The sequence below is a fragment of the Heterocephalus glaber genome, unplaced genomic scaffold (genome assembly GCF_053883595.1).
Source record: "Heterocephalus glaber isolate CG9 unplaced genomic scaffold, H.glaber_assembly_v1.0 deba00001773, whole genome shotgun sequence".
Taxonomy (NCBI): Eukaryota; Metazoa; Chordata; class Mammalia; order Rodentia; family Bathyergidae; genus Heterocephalus; species Heterocephalus glaber.
Window position 1 is genome coordinate 12,700,431 of NW_028258463.1, and position 18,503 is coordinate 12,718,933.

General features: G+C 56.9%; 1 protein-coding gene and 1 long non-coding RNA gene across 11 annotated transcripts in view; one reads left to right on the forward strand and one right to left on the reverse strand.

The window, feature by feature from the left end:
- The window catches only part of Arhgap27 (Rho GTPase activating protein 27), a 59,193-nt gene that overhangs the window by 23,594 nt on the left and 17,096 nt on the right, over positions 1 to 18,503 (reverse strand). For 8 of the 10 annotated variants that reach the window (XM_087202406.1, XM_087202405.1, XM_021240059.2 and 5 more), the window contains 15 exons: positions 15,761 to 16,174; positions 15,422 to 15,607; positions 15,225 to 15,305; positions 15,059 to 15,142; positions 14,747 to 14,814; positions 14,440 to 14,530; positions 13,947 to 14,054; positions 4,005 to 4,103; positions 3,380 to 3,458; positions 3,180 to 3,302; positions 2,983 to 3,081; positions 2,814 to 2,891; positions 2,611 to 2,745; positions 2,428 to 2,533; positions 1,262 to 2,352 (listed from right to left, as the gene is read on the reverse strand). In XM_087202406.1, the coding sequence (XP_087058532.1) occupies positions 2,175 to 2,352; positions 2,428 to 2,533; positions 2,611 to 2,745; positions 2,814 to 2,891; positions 2,983 to 3,081; positions 3,180 to 3,302; positions 3,380 to 3,458; positions 4,005 to 4,103; positions 13,947 to 14,054; positions 14,440 to 14,530; positions 14,747 to 14,814; positions 15,059 to 15,142; positions 15,225 to 15,305; positions 15,422 to 15,607; positions 15,761 to 16,174 (1,929 nt within the window). In that variant the 3' untranslated portion in view covers positions 1,262 to 2,174. Of the gene's footprint in view, positions 1 to 1,261; positions 2,353 to 2,427; positions 2,534 to 2,610; positions 2,746 to 2,813; positions 2,892 to 2,982; positions 3,082 to 3,179; positions 3,303 to 3,379; positions 3,459 to 4,004; positions 4,104 to 7,062; positions 10,875 to 13,946; positions 14,055 to 14,439; positions 14,531 to 14,746; positions 14,815 to 15,058; positions 15,143 to 15,224; positions 15,306 to 15,421; positions 15,608 to 15,760; positions 16,175 to 18,503 lie in introns of those variants that run through there. The other 2 variants (XR_015447776.1, XM_087202411.1) reach the window with 2 other exon arrangements.
- Positions 4,887 to 12,406, forward strand: LOC147821078 (uncharacterized). The gene is made up of 2 exons (XR_015447779.1): positions 4,887 to 5,434; positions 10,696 to 12,406. It is a non-coding gene; the product is annotated as an uncharacterized LOC147821078 (long non-coding RNA).

Consider the following 18,503-nt stretch of genomic DNA (forward strand, 5'->3'; position numbering starts at 1 on the left):
TCACTAATTTGGATCTCAGGGTTGGGCTGATACCTGTGAGCTGGGGTCCAGAGTGGGGCAAGACCTCAGGGTGCCGCTGGAATCGCCCTTGGGCAAGGCCTCTGCTGCCCCCTGCTGGCAGCTTCATAGCTCTGCAGCAGACCCACCCCACAGCCAGGCCCTCCAGGACCTGGCTCCTGATGGCTGATCACCCTGCCTCATACTTCCTGGCAGCTGGGAGGGACTCCAAAGCCCATACGGGCCATCTGATGTCACAGGTCCTAAACTACTGGCAAGAAGGGGATCATGCTGAGGGCAAGAGGCTAGTCTGGCAAGGCTGCCCGCTGCATCAGTCCACCTACAGGACGCTCTCCAAATGAAAGATCAGACACATGGAGAGAGATCAGGTGTTCGAGGCAAGAGAGAGGCAAGGACACAAGGGCAGCGGAGCGAACCCCCCCCCGCCCCCACAGTGCCGCACACTTGCTAGGTGCTGCCGTTCGCCATCAAGTGCGCTGTGAACCACGGGCCCCGCTGGGGCCGAGGTCACAGGGACTTTGGAGCATGTCTCACTCTCCGTGCTCTTCTGTGCTCTGCTCGCCGCTGTCGTGAGTGAAGCGGTTTTGCTCCCCAACAGCCTCCTGCCACGACTCCCCACCTTGGAGCCAGCCTGCCATGGACCAAAGCCTCGGAAACCATGGGCCACACTGAACCTCTCCTCCTTTGGGTTGTGCTGCACGCATTACATCCCACGAGGAAAACCTGACCGGTCCACATGCTTTGGCAGAGGCATCTGGGGTCCTGGGCAGTCACCCCCCACCAAGCCCTCGGCTCACCTGTGCCTCTTCCTGCAACGTGGACAACCACATCATCAGTAGCTGAACCTACCTGCTTCTGCCCTTTGGTCTGGAAGCAGGGTCCCTGCTATGGTCTCCTACCTCAGGGACTGCCAGGCTGCCCTGTCTGCGGCTCTCCCTGTAGGGCAAGCCATCCAGGTAGCCTCCCGGAGGCTGGATGGTTTCCCATTGACCAGGCTTCTAAATGGGGCCCAGCGCACTCTGCCTCAATGGGCCAGACCTCCTCCTTCAGGTGTCACCAGTGGGTTGCAGCGCCCCTGTCTGCACAGAGCCTGTTCTGTGCTCCACTGTGGGCAGAGGGAGGGGCAGGCTGAAGGCCTTCGCTTCTCACCCCACCACATTCTTAGGGACCTCAGAAGAGTCACAGATGCTTAAATTAGACCCTGGCCTTCCCAACTGTCATCAAAGCACCCTTGCTAAAGTAGGAGAATAGAGCATATTTTATTTCACAGTTCTTGGCTTGATTTGCATCTTTTAAATATTTAGATGCATGGTAGGAGGTCTCCATCTCTTGCCTGGACCCCAGCTCCATGGGGCAGACAGCATGTGCCTGGCACACAAGAACACAATAAATACCGACTGCAAGGGACACAAAGGTAACTGGGGCAGGATGCGTGGCCTGGTGTGGATGCTCAATGCAATGAGCTACTATTGTTCACTGAGCCATGAAGGGGGAGGCGGGGCCTGAGATCCACAGCCTCCGCGGTTTGTGCATGAGGATAGGCAGGTGCACCCCTCCTTTCCGGAGGCTGTCCCCCCCAGGCCCCTCCCAGCGCTGTGGCAAGGTAGGCCCCAGTGGCCAGCTTGGCAGAGGGGCGTGAGGGCCCTGCCACGTGCTCCTCCCCCAGAACAGCGGGCAGGCTGCTCTCTGGCCCACGCTGGAAAGGGGGGCAGAGGCCAGGTCCCCTCCCTGGAGCCCGCACCCTGGTGAGGGAGGCCTTGAGAGCTGGTTTCCTTCCTGCATCAGGGCTCTGTATTGACAGAGCTCCTCTATAGCAGGCCCAGGGCTCGCAGCTCATGGGCGTGAAAAAACCTTGCCCAGGACACAGTGGACTGACTGGATCCCGATGTGGATCCACAGACAGGAAGGCAGATGAAGCCAGTTCTTCATCCTGGGCCAGGGAGGCTTAGACTGGAGGTCACATGGTCCTGTCAGGCTCTTCCTGGTTACCTGCACAGGGCTCTGGCCAGGCGCCTCCCTGAAGGAGCCAGGAAACACCCTCACCGAATCCCCCTCCAGACAAAAGCTCCCCCTACCCTGGCACCCACCGAGGACGCCCCAGAGAAAGCCCCACTTCAGGTCGCCGTACCCGCGGCAACAAGGGTGGGTGGCAGCCATCAGGGTGGCGGGAAGATGTCTGCGCACTGCTGCAGGATGAGCTCCACCACCTGGTTCTGGAACACCATGGTCATGGGCATGCTGCCCTCCTCTGTCTCGGGCCGCAGCAGAGTGGGCCCGAACACGATGGCCACACTCTGCACTGACATGCGGTTCTGCTCCCCCTGTTCCACCACCCTGCAGGGGAGGACAATCAGGCCGGGGATGGGGGTTTGTGGGGACCCCTCCTCGGCGCAGGGTGACCCTGCTCACCGGCGCAGGTGCTGGAACAGCAGCTGCAGAGTGTCATGGTTCGGAGTGGGCAGCGAGCGCACCAGGTCCCGCACGCAGCGGCCGCGCCGGGCTGGGTCCTGCAGCTCTGCAGGGAGACGGGGGTTGGCGCAGGGCAACGGGGTCCCCAACCCCTCCATCTGGGCCTCTGGGGCTCCGACTCACTGATGGCTGCGAGGAACTGGCTGAAGTGCGAGAAGGGGAAGAGCGGCTCAGGCAGCTCGCGCAGGAAGAGCTTGAGCGCGCCGGTGAGCACGTGGACGTCAGTCCAGCGGCCGTCATCCAGGTCCAGGCGCTCATCTGCGGGAGCGGAGGGGTCAGCGGGGACACTGGGGTGGGAGTCAGAGGCCGGCGGGGGGCGGCCTCACCGTGGTCCACGTGGTAGCGGAGCTTCTGGATGGTGGCCAGGTTCCCGCTGATGCGGTACAGCCCGTCCGTGTCCAGCCCTGCGGAGACGGAGGCGTTGCCTCGCCCGCCCAAGCCCCGGACCCAGCGCCCCCTACCGCCCGCTGCCGGTGCCGAGGGAGCCGCGCCTACCCCGGGCCTCGACGGCGTGCACGCACTGCTGCACGAAGCGTGGCACGGAGCTCTTCTCACGCGCGCACAATGTGGCCAGCGCACAGCCGAAGACCTGGTCTGGGGACAGGGCGTCAGCGCCGGGCGCGCCCCTCCCCTGCCCTCCCCTCCCCTCCCCTCCTCCTCCCCTGCCCTCCCCTCCTCCTCCCCCATGGTACCCTTGATGTAGCCCCGCTCGCGCAGCGACTGCAGCGTCGGCCGCCTCTGCAGGAACCTACGCAGCTTCTGCCGCACCCGGCTCAGGTCGCTCTCGGGGGTCCCGGGGCTCGGGGCGGGCGCGGCTGCGTGGGGACCCCGGTGTCAGCGGGGTGTTGGGTCCCAACCCGGGCGTCCCCGTACCCTGCCCCGCTGGGCCCACCTGTGCCGTCCTCCCTCTCGCTGGACCTGAAGTCAGCGCTGCTGGCCTCGACGTCCTCCCCCAGGGCCGGATCTGCGGGCTGGAACCGTGGCCTGAGCAGGCGGCGCCCAGGAGCCCTGGCAGGCCCCGCTGGGACGGTACCTGGGCTCTGGCTGTCATCCTGGCCGCCCTGCCTCGCCCCTCCCGGGCCCTGCCCGATTCTTGATCCTTCCTCAGTGTCGCACACCCTCCTATCAACAGCGGCACTGCCCTCACCCCCACACCTGCATTCCTGCTTCCACCAATACCGCCCAAAGCCGCACACCCAAAGCTGGCTCCAGGAGCCCAAGGTCAGGGCCCGGAGAAGGAAGAGCTGTGAGGGGCCGCCCCTCTCTGCTTAGCTAGTTGGTATTTCTGACCCTAAAAACGGCAGACTTGAATTCAGTCCGTGTTTGCCTTCCTGTTTCGGCCTGTCGTTCTGGCCTGAGTTCTGAGTGTACCTGCTCTGCTTCCTGCCTCCCTTGACATGGGGGATGCCCCACAGGCTGTCCCCTTCTGCAGAGCCCTCTCTCCCGAGAGGCCACCCCTGGGGGTGCCACGGCTTGCTGTGCAGGGCAGAGACCCCAGGGGCCAGGGCTCTGCCTACCGGCTCCTCGATGCCCTGCCCGATGGCCTGGTGCCAGGCGCTGATGACGCCCTCCGAGTCGTGCTGGATCAGGTACTCAGAGCCGTCGCGGCTCCGCAGCTGGAGGGACACAAGTCAGGGGTCACTGAAGGTGCCTACCAGCGTCGGGTGGGGTCAGAGGTGGAGATGACTGGTCCCTGTCCCCACGGGCGAGCCTGGCCTTGAGGGAGGAGAGGTCTGTAGGCTGCCCCTCCCCCTGGGGAGAGCAAGACCTGCACACTGGGGACTCTGGGCTGCCCCAGCTTTTCCGGCCTGTGTCCCCTGCCCCACACTCCAGTCCATCCAGCATCGGCAGCCAGAGAAGCCTGCCACAGGGCCGGTGGCACACAGCCGAGCTGCACAGCCGGCCACCCCACCCGCCCTGTGACCCAAGAGAAGGGGCTGACAGCCGTCTAAAACAACCGCCATTATTTCTGGCAGCTCACTCAGAACACAACCAGTCACATGGCCTCGAAGTGTGAAAGGCCCGTGTCATAGAAGGTGCCTTGACCTGAGGAACACCGCTGAGCATCTGTGGCTCTGCTTGGGCGTCCTGGTCCCCGAGAAGCTGCCCAGCCTCTGTGCTAGAGACTTCGGGAAAATCGAGTCTCCCACAGGCTACCCCGGGCAGAGGGAGAACCGCTGCCATCAGCAGGGAGGCAGGCTTCTCGTTTCCCTCAGGACTGGCACCCTTCCTAGCTCGCACAGCTTCGAAGGGCACCGTGGGCCTTCATACCTCGCCAGAGAAGTCACCTGGCCTGCTGTGGTGGCTGAGGCAAGAGGATCGCCATGTGTTTGAGGCCAGCCAGTGCTACACAATGCGTTCAAGCCTAGCCTGGACTATGCAATATGGTCAGACCTCATCTCAAAAAACTAACCCCAGGGCGGTGATTTAGCTCAGTAGTGCCGCTGCCTGCCTAGAAAGTGCAAGGTCCCGAGTTTGATCCCCGGTACCAAAACAACAACAACAACAAAAAAAACAACTAACCCCTTTGTGGGGGGCCTTGCCCCCCCGCTAGAACTCTTGAGTGCCTTTTACGGACATATCCGGGCCTGCTGCAAATCTACCCGGCAACAAGGAAGTAGCCCCAGTACCCTCCTCTTGCTCCTCCCCTCTAGCCCTACGGTATATATGTTGTAACAGCTTCTGCAATAAACGAGACTTGATCAGAAACCTGTCTTGTCTCCATCTCTCGTGTCCCCTGTCCCCTCTCATCCTCGCTCCCCCTCTAGGGTCTCCGTTGACTTACCCGCGGGCCGGGACAAGTGGCGCCCAACGTGGGGCCAGAGAACGGGGGATCCAGTGAAGGACGCTGCTCAGGGGCCCTAAGATTAAGATTGAGGAACAAAGAGCACACTCGACACGGGAGAGGCTTGCAATTGACGTGGACCTGCCGTCTTTTTGCACCTCGGTAAGTTGAGCAGCGATTATGGGACAGGGCATTAGTCAGCACGAATTGTTTGTGCAAGGTCTCAAGAAGACATTACAGGCACGAGGGGTAAAGGTTACAGTCAAACAGTTGTTAAGATTTTTTGATTATATTAAAGATCTCTGTCCCTGGTTCCCTGCTGAGGGAACCATTGACGAACAGAGATGGAAAAAGGTGGGGGAAGCACTCCAGGATTATTATGCCACTTGCGGACCCGGGAAGGTCCCTATTGCGGCATTCTCATATTGGAATTTGATTAATGATATTATTTCTCATAAAGCGAGGGATCCACTGGTGGCGCAGGCTATACAGGCTGGGGAGGTAGCTCTCCGAGATGGTAAGGGGCTGACACCCGCCAGTGATTCTGACGCAGTCTCCCGGGCCAATATGGCGCCGGGGCCCAGGCCCGTTGAGACCACGACTTCTTTGTCAGACAAAGAAGAGGACTTGATGTCCTTTGACAGTGACGACGATCCCGCCCCCGACGGACATGACGTCCCTTCGGACCAACCCCAAACGGCCACGAACCCTGCCAAGCCCTGTAGGGCAGGGCCTCGCCGAACCCCTGCTTCCTTGCTTTCCGCCACCGCCTCTAGGACAGCCCCACCCTCGCGGAAGGTTCCGCCCCTATATCCCTCCCTTCAAGCCTATCGTGGCCCGCCTCCGCCCCCAGATCCGCCCCAAGAGGGCTCCGGGTCGGAGGAGCCCGCGGGGGGAGCATTGTGGGGCGACTCCGGATATCCCCCTCCTTATATCTCTTCAGGCCCCGACACTCCCACTCTGGCATGTCCTGTTGTTGATCCCCAAAAGGAACTCCGGGACAAAATAGAATTTCTAAAAGAACAGATAAGGTTAGAAAAGGAACACCAAGAACTTATTACCCAGCTTGAAGGCTTAAGAACAGGCAAAGCCCATAAAAATGTCCGTAGAGAAGACAAACTTAAGCCACGACCCCCCGTTAGAGGGGCGGCCCCTAGGGTGCCATCCGGGTCGGGAGTATCCCTGAAACTTAAAAATGCGGAAGCCTTTCCCGTAACTAAAACTACTGACGCACAGAGACAGGCGTGAAGACACCACAGTGGTTTTGATTTTAAGGTCATTAAAAAATTTAAAACGGCTGCAGCTCAATATGGGGCCACTGCACCTTACACCATGGCTATTTTAGAATCGGTGGCAGAAAATTGGCTCACCCCAATTGATTGGCAGACTCTGGCCCGCGCCACCCTTACAGGAGGTGATTATTTATTATGGAAATCTAAATATGTTAAAAATTGCCGAGAAACTGCTAGGCGCAATGCTCAGGCGGGGAATGGATGGGTGCTTGACATGCTCCTTGGGGAGGGGGCCTACGCCGCCAACGACCAACAAATACAATTTGATGCGGGGTTATATGCCCAGATTCAGACCGCCGCCACTAGGGCCTGGAAAAAGCTCCCCTCCAAAGGAGACGTGAGTGCCTCCCTCACTAACATTCGGCAGGGCCCAGACGAGCCATTTGCGGACTTTGTCCACCGCCTTCTCACGGCGGCAGGCCGGATTTTTGGGAGCGCGGAGACAGGGACAGATTTTGTTAAACAGCTTGCTTTTGAGAACGCCAATGCCGCCTGTCAGGCCGCTATCCGCCCCTATAAAAAGAAAACTGACCTTTCCGGCTACATTCGCCTTTGTTCTGAGATTGGGGCCGCCTACCAACAGGGCCTTGCCATGGCGGCCGCCATGCAAGGCTTCACAGTCAAACAATTTTTGCAACGCCACGTCGGCAATAAGTGTTTCCGGTGTGGGGCCACCGGCCATTTTGCTAGAGAATGCCCGACCACTAAAATGCAGGGCCCCAATGCTCCGCCCCCCGGGCCCTGCCCCCGATGTAATCGGGGGAGGCATTGGGCGAGTGAGTGCCGATCCAAAACTGATGCCCAGGGCCGACCCCTTCCCCCTCTTAAGGATTCGAATTCGGGAAACGGGAAAGGGGGCCAGCCCCAGGCCCCCAACTCCAAACAAATTTACGGGGCGCTCAATTTTGCTCCAATAAACAGCAATCCATTTCAGACCTCATCAGAGCCACAAAAGGAAGTGCCGGATTGGACCTCAGTGCCACCACCCACACAGTATTGACCCCAGAAATGGGAGTCCAGGCCCTCGCCACAGGAGTCTTTGGACCCTTACCTAGAGAGACTTTTGGCCTCGTAATAGGCCGAAGCAGTAGTACCATAAATGGGCTGTTGGTTTACCCAGGAGTGATAGATAATGACTACTCTGGGGAAATTAAAGTTATGGTTTCTTCTCCCAAAGTTATTAATACCATTCAATCAGGCCAAAGATTTGCTCAATTGCTACTCCTTCCCCTTCTCTCTACCTCTAATAAGGCTCTAAACAACGCCCGAGGCAGCCAGGGATTCGGCTCATCTGATGTTTACTGGTCAGAGATACTTTCAGCACAAAAGCCTCTCGTGACCTTGTGGTTAGATGGGAGACAATTTTCTGGGCTGGTTGACACTGGTGCCGATGTAACTATCATAAAGGGAGAGGATTGGCCTCAGGGATGGCCATTAAAAGACACCCTCACCCATCTCGGGGGTATAGGTCAGAGTGAAAATCCTAAACAAAGTGCCAAAGATCTGACCTGGAGAGACCAAGATGGTAATCAGGGCACCATTCAACCTTATATCATTTCAGGGTTACCTATTAATCTATGGGGAAGAGACTTACTATCACAAATGGGGATAATTATTTCCAGCCCCAATGAAATTGTCACTATGCAGATGTTTAAAAATGGGTACATTCCAGGAACGGGACTGGGGAAACACCCTACAAACCTTACTCACCCCATTGAGCCTGTCCCTCGGCCCCCTCGGGCAGGGCTAGGCCATTTTCCATAGGGGCCATTGACACTCCTGCGGCCCATGCTGAAAAGATTACCTGGCTCTCAGATGATCCAGTGTGGGTCGATCAGTGGCCCCTCTCTAAGGAGAAATTGTCAGCAGCTCAACAGTTGGTGCAGGAACAGCTTCATGCTGGCCATATTATTCCTAGCCACTCCCCTTGGAATACTCCCATTTTTGTCATTAAAAAACGGTCGGAAAAATGGAGACTCTTACAAGATCTTAGAGCAGTTAATAAAACCATGGTACTCATGGGAGCTTTACAACCTGGTCTCCCTTCGCCGGTAGCCATTCCCCTTGGGTATTACAAGATTATTATTGATTTAAAGGATTGCTTTTTCACCATTCCCTTACATCCTGCTGATCAAAAACGCTTCGCATTTAGCCTTCCAGCGACCAATTTCTGTACCCCAATGCAGCGCTTTCAGTGGCTGGTTCTGCCCCAAGGCATGGCCAATAGTCCCACCCTGTGCCAGTCATTTGTAGCCGCGGCACTCCAATCCACCCGAGACAATTGGCCTCAAATGTATATTATCCATTACATGGATGATATCCTTGTAGCGGGGCAATTAGGAAGTGAGGTTTTAGCTTGTTATGCTGACCTTCGACGGGCACTTGAATCTCATGGCCTCCAGATTGCCCCTGATAAGGTTCAACTAAAAGACCCTTATAACTACCTTGGATTTCAGATGAAGGGACGTCACATTTCCTCCCAAAAGCTTACCTTGCGGCTGGACGGTCTTAAGACTTTAAATGACTTCCAAAAATTGCTAGGAGACATTAATTGGCTTATGCCCTATTTAAAGCTCACTAAACATGACCTGAAGCCTCTCTATGATACCTTACAAGGTGATAACCACCCTACTTCACCTCGACAGCTCACTGCCGAGGGGCGCAAAGCCATCAGTACAGTGGAACAAGCCATTCAAAATCAAACAATTAATTTTATGGATTATAACTCTCCTTTACAGTATATCATCTGCAAAACCTCCCTCTCTCCCACTGCTGTCTTTTGGCAAACCGCTCCCCTTTTGTGGGTTCATCTCCCAGTTTCCCCTAAGCGGGTCTTTTACCCCTATTATGTTGCAGTTGCAGACCTAGTTATCTTGGGCAGAGACCATGGAAAGATGTACTTTGGAAAAGAACCTGATGTCATTATCCAACCCTACCCTAAGGACCAGGTCGATTGGCTTATACAAACCACCGATTCCTGCCCAATTGCTCTTGCTTCTTATTCAGGGTTATTGGACAACCACTATCCTCCCAGCAAACTTATTGACTTTGCCAACAGACATGACTTCATTTTCCCGAAGATCACTTCTTGCTTTCCTCTGCCAGAGGCTCTACCCGTTTTTACAGACGGTTCTTCCACTGGAATGGCTGCCTATGTGTGGGATGATAACATTGTCCAGTTCCAAACCGCCCACTCTTCGGCCCAGTTAACCGAGCTCCAGGCAGTCATAGCAGTCTTTACCGCATTTCCTGCCCGAGCTTTTAATCTCTTTACTGACAGTGCTTACATTGCCCAATCTGTTCCCTTATTAGAAACATGTGGACTGATCAAACTTGCCTCTCAGACTGGTGGTCTTTTCCTCCAATTACAAGATCTAATCAGAAAACGATCCAAATCCTTTTTCATTGGGCACCTTCGCGCCCACTCTAACCTACCCGGCCCACTTGCAGAGGGCAACCGCTTAGCAGACCTAGCCACAAGACCTCAGGCTTTTGCCTATTCAATAAATACTGATGCCCCCAGTCCGATTGACCAAGCACAGAAGGCACACCAATTCCATCATCTTAATGCTCACACGCTTCGCCTTATGTATAAGCTTACTAGAGAACAAGCTAGACAAATTGTTAAGGCCTGCCCTACGTGCACTCTGCACCTTCCTACACCTCATCTGGGAGTTAATCCTCGTGGCTTGATTCCAAATGCCCTATGGCAAATGGACATCACACATTACCCTAAATTTGGAAATCTTAAATATATACATGTCAACATTAATACATATAGTGGATTCATATTTGCCACCCTGCAATCTGGGGAAGCTACTAAACACGTCATTGCTCATCTCCTCACTGCCTTCTCAGTGCTTGGCTGCCCACAACAAATTAAAACAGATAATGGTCCTGGCTATATCAGCTCTGGCTTCTCCAAATTTTACAAACAATTTACAATAACACATATAACGGGAATCCCATATAATCCACAGGGACAAGGCATTATAGAAAGGGCTAATCTCACACTTAAAATTACTTTAGACAAAATAAAAAAGGGGGAATGGTATCCTACTAAGGGGTCTCCTAGAAATCTGATATCACATGCACTATTTATTCTTAACTTCTTAAATTTGGATGCCAAAGGTTTATCTGCAGCCAATCGTTTCTGGCAACCAGAGACGCAACGACAATTTGCCTCGGTGATGTGGAAAGACCCCCTGGACCACTCATGGCACGGGCCGGATCCTGTACTTATCTGGGGCTGAGGATCGGTGTGTATTTACTCCAAGGAAATGAAGTCAGCCAGGTGGCTCCCAGAACGCCTAGTAAAACAAGTTGATAGGTGTGCTGATGATGCCGATGACCTGACGTTGTCCAATCTTAACCAGTTAACAATGGCACCTACAATTACAATCTAATAATCATCAAGAGTATAGTATAATTCAATTTGGCTAGTTATATTTGGGTGCACCCTAATTTTACACACTATCTTATATGTTTGTCTATTGTCTGTTGTTTGTGTTTGTACAGTTGAGCTCAATATGTTCCTTCCTCTTCAAAGGATATTCGCCTATTGTTAAATTGACTTATAGATAATATTATTAAACTAAAGACATGCTTTTCTTCCCAGGTTGTTAATTGATCAAAGTACCACTGAAATTTATTTTATGAAAGTGACGTGCATTGTTACCCACACGCAACAATCAAATTACAATTAACAGTTATAAAATAAAAAGATATATATTCTTAATTGTTTGTCAAAACGATTATAGATGGGAACTCCCTTTGATGAATATAGAAGTGGCCACCCAGAAAATGATTATTCTGGTCTTAATTCATTAAAGGGACCCCCTAGTAAATTTTATATTATATAATCTTATGGGAGACATATCACAATGAATATTATCTAAATATGTTATAAATTGATTGTATTGGTTGTCCTTGATATTTAAGCACTAAATATGTTGTTACAAAACGTTCATATTGGTTAAGTTCTGAATATGTTATTGTAGCATGTCCACATTGGTTATCTTCAAAAGCTTAATCAGGGTAGCTTAACTCTCTTATTCACAGTCTAGCCTTAAATGAACATTGCTGTTTTTATGCCAACAAATCTGGGATCGTCAGGGGAAAAATTCGCGAACTTCAGGAAGATTTAAACAGATGACGACAAAAATTCACTCAAAATCCCCTCTGGACTGGCCTCAATGGTTTCCTCCCTTATCTCCTCCCTTTGCTGGGACCCTTATTGGGTCTACTCTTGCTCATTTCTTTAGGGCCCGTACTTTATAACAAAATCATGGCCTTTCTTAGAGCCCAGATAGAGGCAATAAAAACAGCGCCCATACAGGTCTACTATAATAGATTGGCAATGGCTGACCAGGACGAATGTCGGACCATCGATTAGGTCCTTGCCGTGGCGAAGTGTTCTCGCCCCACCTGGTGAGTGGGCTGGCAAGCCAATGACGGGCAACTGAGCAAGCGTGCCATGCAATGAGAGAGCCCTCGTGTGCCGCCTAAGACAGGTGCCAGAGCCTTGATTCTCTGGTTAACCGATGACGGGTAAGGTGCACGGTGCAGACACGTGTGTTGCTCTGACCCAAGACAGGCTCAGCCCCCACAGGCTTGGCTCTCCTGACGCCTTTCTAAAATTATAATTTTAAAGGGAGGACCTGTGGGGGGCCTTGCCCCCCCGCTAGAACTCTTGAGTGCCTTTTACGGACATATCCGGGCCTGCTGCAAATCTACCCGGCAACAAGGAAGTAGCCCCAGTACCCTCCTCTTGCTCCTCCCCTCTAGCCCTACGGTATATATGTTGTAACAGCTTCTGCAATAAACGAGACTTGATCAGAAACCTGTCTTGTCTCCATCTCTCGTGTCCCCTGTCCCCTCTCATCCTCGCTCCCCCTCTAGGGTCTCCGTTGACTTACCCGCGGGCCGGGACACCCCTTCACCAAAAAAAATCCCCCAAACAAAGAAGATCATTAGGCCAGGCCTCCTCTGAAGCCTCATCAGCAGCCAGTCAGAGGTGGCATGTTAGGGAATAGTTTGAAGGACATCCCTCAAATGTGGACAGGACCGTGGCTTGCAAATATGATGTCCTGCCTATTCGGACACCATGGCAGACATGGCTACTTGATGGAAACTCCGCCCTGCCAGGCTCTGAGAAGGCTCTAGATCAGAGTAGCTCATCTATAAAACTGAGTTTTCACCACTGCTCTGCACACCCTGGCTCTGGCACTGGACAAACCTTGGTGAATCACTAGAAAATGCAGCACTCAGGCTCCTTGAAGAGCTGGTTTTTCTGAGCTGAGATTCAAGGCCATGCTTTGGTCCTTTCATAATAAGCTACCTGGATGGCATGAGGTCTCTGTCACCCTCCAGGGTGCTAGGTGGCAGGGCACTGGCCTCACCCCCTAGACCCAGTGTTCTTTGAACTACACGCTAGGAATTTCTTTAAGAACAAAGGGTGAGAGGGCTGGGGATTTAGCTCAGTGGTGCCGCTGCCTGCCTTGAAAGTGTAAGGTCCCGAGTTGGATCCCCGGTACGGAAAAAGAAGAATAAAGGGCCAGGAAGGAACTGTGATTCCCTGAAGAGCTGGGTAGGGTCCTCTGCCCCAACAATAAGCCATGTCACTGATAGCTCCTCTCCTCACCTCAGCTACCAGAGACATGAGCTACGTTTTTCAGCATCCACCTTAGCACCTGGTCATCACCTGCCCCCAGTCCCTCTCCACCTTGACTTCCACATCTAATTTGTTTTGCCCGGTCCTGGCTTTTCAGGGGATTTTACCAGTTCACAGCCTATAGGAGTTGATTTATTTTGGAGAGAAGGTCTCACTATGTAGTACAAGTCAGCCCTGAGCTCTAGGCTGGCCTTGAACTCTTGATCCTCCTGCCTCAGCTCCCCAGTGCTGGGATTACAGGCACTTGGCATCTCACCCAGCTATGACCTGTGTTTTTGTTAAAATCTGCTGCATGGCTTTCAGGGGCTGAGGCACGGACAGAATGGTTTGAAAAGGAGACCAGAGAAACGGGACAGGGAAAGGCGTGGGACTGTGATGCCCTCCCCTGGGCTTTCCTGTTCTTCTTGCCGGGGATCCTTGCAAGCCTGTCCCTGCCCTGGTTTCTTTACTGGGAACCCAGTTGTCAGAAGCTGGCTCTAGCTGGGAAGAGCAGGTGTCCCTGCCCAGCGGGTAGAGTAGGGTGCAGCTCTGGGCATGACAGCTTCCTCTCCCAGAACCCTCTGCTTCTCACAGCCCTCAGCTCCTGGAAATACTGCCCCAGGATAGGTAGATTTCGCCTTGTGCCCCAAGAATTTCAGCCCCACTCTCCCAGCTCCCCCTTCCTGGTACTGACCATGGGGAAGGCCCCTCCTCCCTGCCCACTGCTCACCTCTAGCACATTCTTCTTACTGGACTTGTCCTTGGGGGCCCAGGAAAGAGAGGCCCCCTTCAGCTCCACTGTGTACTCTGGGGTGGAAAGCTTGGAAGGCTGCTGCCTCTGCAGAGGGTGGGGGGTGGTGGGGTTATGGGACCCTCAGCTCACAGGGCCCACGACAGCACTTGCCTCTGACCCACTGGCTTGGCTCTAGGGGCAGACTGGGGACCCTGGTGGAGCAAGGCAGCAGCTTTGGGGTGAAGGAACCCTGGGCCCCAGACGTCCTGGCTTGTCCATTGTGGCCCACCCAGCCACCCAGGAGCAGGGTGACAGGCTCGGCTCCCCCCTCCACCCGAAAGGACCGTAGCCCAGCCCAAGGTGGCCAGACTGCTCATCCTCGATCCTGGGTGGATCTGCTGCCATCGCCCTCTCTCTGCCGAGCCCCGCTCTGTCAGCCCAGGGTAGGCCAGGTCAGATGGGGAGGGCCCTGCCAGGACCCCGGCCTCACCAGGCCGCCTGTGGCTGAGGTCTTGGAGTCCTTGAAGAAGGTCAGGACACCGCCCTCCAGCACTGTCCAGGAGGTGCTCCAGTGCTTCTTCCTGGGGGCGGGAAGGGCTCAGACTTGGTCCTGGCAGGGCCTGCGCTGTGGCCCCCAGGGTGAGGGCATCTTGCCCAGCAGCCAAGGGGCCTGGGGCAAGGCACCACCTATCTCTCAGAGCCTCTAAGACCTCACGAGAGGGCCCTGAGCACAGGAAGTGCTCCGGGACACCATCACCCAGGCCTACCCTGCCATCTGGGCCCCGATGAGCTCTCACCGGAGACGCTTCCCCTTGTCTGCTGTCCGGGTACAATGCAGCACCCCTGCCTTGTCCAGGGTCTTGATCTAGAGAGAGCGGGAAAGCGGAGCTCCGGGGTGAGCCACAGCAGAGGCTGGACAAGTCTCCTCCTCACTGCCCTCCTAGCAGCTGAGGTGGGGCCAGCTCCTCCACCCACCACCCTCTCCCTCCAGCTTGGGCCTGGCGCTGGCCTTGGGGAAGGCAGGATGTCCCACACTGTCCCTGCCCCAGCCCCTCAGGACTCCCCATTTTACCGGTGGTGTCTCCAGGGCCTGCATGCTCTTCCCTTACCTTTTCCTGTGGGGGGCTGGCTGGGGCTGGGGTGGCACCATCCCGGCTGGTTTTGTGGATGCTTCGAGGGGCAGGGACGGGGACCTGGGGAAAAGGTCGCTGTCACGTGGATCCCTTCCACTCTCCAGCCGCCCCCCGCCCCCGCCCCCGCCCTCCCGCTGGTTACCGGGGGCAGCTCCCAGCGCACGGAGGAGTCCTGCGGCCTGTAGAAGTAGGCCTTGCCGTGCTGGTCCTCCAGCCGCACCCACTGTGGGGACGAGGGCCGTCAAGAGCCCAGACCTGCTCACGGGAGGGGAGGTCCCGCCAGCAGATGCCAGGACGCCGGGCTTGGGGCTCCCGGTCGCCCCCCAGCCTCTGCCCTACCTGCTCTCCCGTGAAGTGGTTGGTGTAGAGCGCCTGGTGGTCCGGGCCTAGGTGACAGGACCAGCCGGGGGGTGGGGACGACAGGGACGTGGGGCTGAGCTCCCCACAGGCGCCAGCGGGGGGACAGTGCTCCTCCTCGGGGTAACTGGACAGGGGCCCGGGGTAGTCGGCCTCGGGAGTGGGGGGCTGCGGGGAGCAGGGGTTCTCAGCCGCGGTCCTGCCCCGCCCCCCGCCGCTGTGGCCGGCTCTCCAACGGGAGAGGCGGGGCCACTGGCCCGGACCCCGCCCCCGCCGAGGCCCCGCCCCGGCCTCCGCCCACCTCCTGGCCCCGCCCCTCACCCGCTGGCCCCCGGGGCTGCCCGGGCTCGGGCCCGGCCACATGTCCGGCACGTCCAGGTCGGTGTCCTCGTCCGCGTCCCCGGCCTGGGCCCGGGGTGCGTCCTCCCAGGCCGTCTCGCCCGTCAGCGGATTGTAGAAGAACACCCTGCGGCTCTCCTCATCCCAGTACTGGTCCCACTCGCCCTCCAGGCTCTTGTGGCTGCCCACCGAGCCCGGGGAGGCCTCCGGGCCCGCCTCGCAGGGCGGCTCCCACGTGGTGGCGCCCGTGTCCCGGTTGTAGTAGTAGCGGCGCCCGCTGCCCTCGTCCATGTGCTCCTCCCACGCTGCGTCGGGCCGGGGGGCGGCGGGCGCGGGCGGTGACGGGGCCGGGGGGAGCCCCACGTTCACATACACGGGCTCAGCGGGCGAATCCACCTGCAGACGGCGACAGGAACCGGGACAGGTCGCAGGGTCACGGGCGCGCCGCCCACCTCCCCTGCCGGCCTCGGCCTCCCAGAGTCAGCGCCTGCTCCGCCCACGCCAGGAATGCTGTGGAGGGGGGGGGGCGCAGGGGGAGATAAGCGGCCTGCGGGGCACTGAGCGCGCAGTGGGTGGGCGGGTCCCGCTGACCAGACCCAGGCCTCAGGAACGTGGGAGGGAGGGCAGGACCGCTGGTGGGACGGCCCTCTGGTCCCCCCCCCCCCGCCGCCACCCCCGCCCGAGCTCAGCCCAGGGAGCCCTGGGGTCCGAACCCTTCTGGGTGGGGCCTGCACTTTCCAGTGTGGGAGTCGCAGGCATCAGCATCCACAGCCAGGGCTCGTGGAGGGGGAAGGAGGGCGAGTGCCCGCCCCGCGGAGGAAGCAGGTGGCTGGGGTCGCCGGTCACTCTAAATCCACGCCCCCCCCCCCCCACGAGGTTTGAGTCACACGTCTGTCCGGGCTCGCAGCTGGCTGGAAGGCAGAGCCCAGTCCCTGTCTGCGCCTCACTTCCCGCCACTCCCTGCCCCTCACTGCGAACTTTACTCTCCAGCGGCTCCGAGTGGATGCAGGTCCCGCCCCGCCCCGCCCCTGGGGAGGGCGTGGCCTGGCCGCTCCGCCCTTCGCACCTGCCTGGCTCCTCTTCCTCCCTCAGGACTCAGCTCAGGGTGGGCTTCCACGCCTTTGCAGAGATCCCCCGTGCCCAGCCCACGAAGCCCACCGCCCTCGGCACAGATAACTGCGTGATCGAACCCCAGCGGGAGCAGCAAAGGGCGATTAATACAGTTTCCGAGGAACACGTAATGCCAAATACACAAGCAGATTTCAGAATGGTAGATCAGCGGCAGTCCAATTCTGTGTGCTTGGAAATCATCCGAAATGCTAACACGTGAGGTGGCCAGTGTGATACAGAGGTTCTGTTTGGCTTTGGCTTTTGCTGGGATTGAGCTTGGAGCTACATGCCAGGCAAGTGCTCTTCTACTGAGCTGCAGGCCCAGCCAAGGGTTTGATTGTTTTTCTTTAAACTTTTTGTAGCTTCTAAATTTTGTACAGTAAAACTTTAAAATTTCTTAAGTCCCTCTGTGCACTGTGACACCTTGGAGGGAGTGGGAAGCTTGTCTGCTCAAGGTGGCTCTGCCTGGGCCCCCCGCAGGCACCTAGATTCATCCATCCAACAAGGGCTGCTCTGGTCCATGCCAGGCACTCAGCCTGGCTCTGGGCACACAGCAGGACATGAGTGGGCACAGATTCCCGGCGTGCCATGCCGACCTCGAGCGCATGTGTGTATAAGTGGCAGTGAGGATGGTGTGCCCATCACTGCATGGTAGGGAGCCAGACACTGTCAGCGGAGAAGAGACCCCAGGAGCTTCAGGGGACAGGGTCTACCGGTTCCCACTTGAACCTTTCAGCCCTTGGAATGCTCTGCCCACTTCTTCCCTGCCCCCACACCTCAGGTGGCACGGGTATCCCCAGCACACCAGACTGAACCCAGCCTCTAACAGAGGCACCTCCCACCTCCCCCAGCTGTCCTCTCATTGCTTGGCCCCTCCAAGTCCTGCTCCATGGTGGCCTCATCTCAGAGGGCCTCTCAAGGAGAGTTCACCAGTGGGCATAAAACTCAGCACAATGGGCCCGTGCCATTCTGCCTTGATGGTCAGCTAATGGACCAGACCTCTGCCCACCTGCCCAGCTCAAGATAAGCACAGGCCAGATCTGGCCCAAACTCTGCTTTAAAACACAAGTCAGTCCCATGTCTAAGGAGCAACACACAAACCCACACCCCTGACACTGCAGAAGAGAGCTCTGCGTGGGAACTTCTGAGAACAAGGGTTCGAGCCCCTGAACCTGGGAGACCCTGGGAGGACAGATGGTGACAGTGAAAAGCTGCCCATGCCTCGCAGCTGGACTCAGGGGCCTGGCTTGTCCAAGGGACCGCAGGATGGAGGTGGGGGAGCCCGCTGGGCTGGCTGTGCAGCCACCAGGAGCCCCAGGCTGGTGGGGCCAATGAGGACCACACACGAGCACACCCACAGGTACAGAGGCGGTTGTGGAGAGAGAAGCTTAGATCCCCAGGGTGACAGAGCTGTCGCAGGGCAGAGAGGGGTGCGGTACCACCTGGGGTGGGGGACAGGGCAGAGCCCCAGAGGGAAGCACTCTAAGGCCTGGGCAGGGAGGAACGAGGACCTCACTGGAGCCCAGAGGCAGGGCACATGCTTGTCCTACAATGGGGCTGTGGCAGAGGTGGCCCTGTCCCAGAGACCTATGCACAGCCCAGCCCATCAACAGGG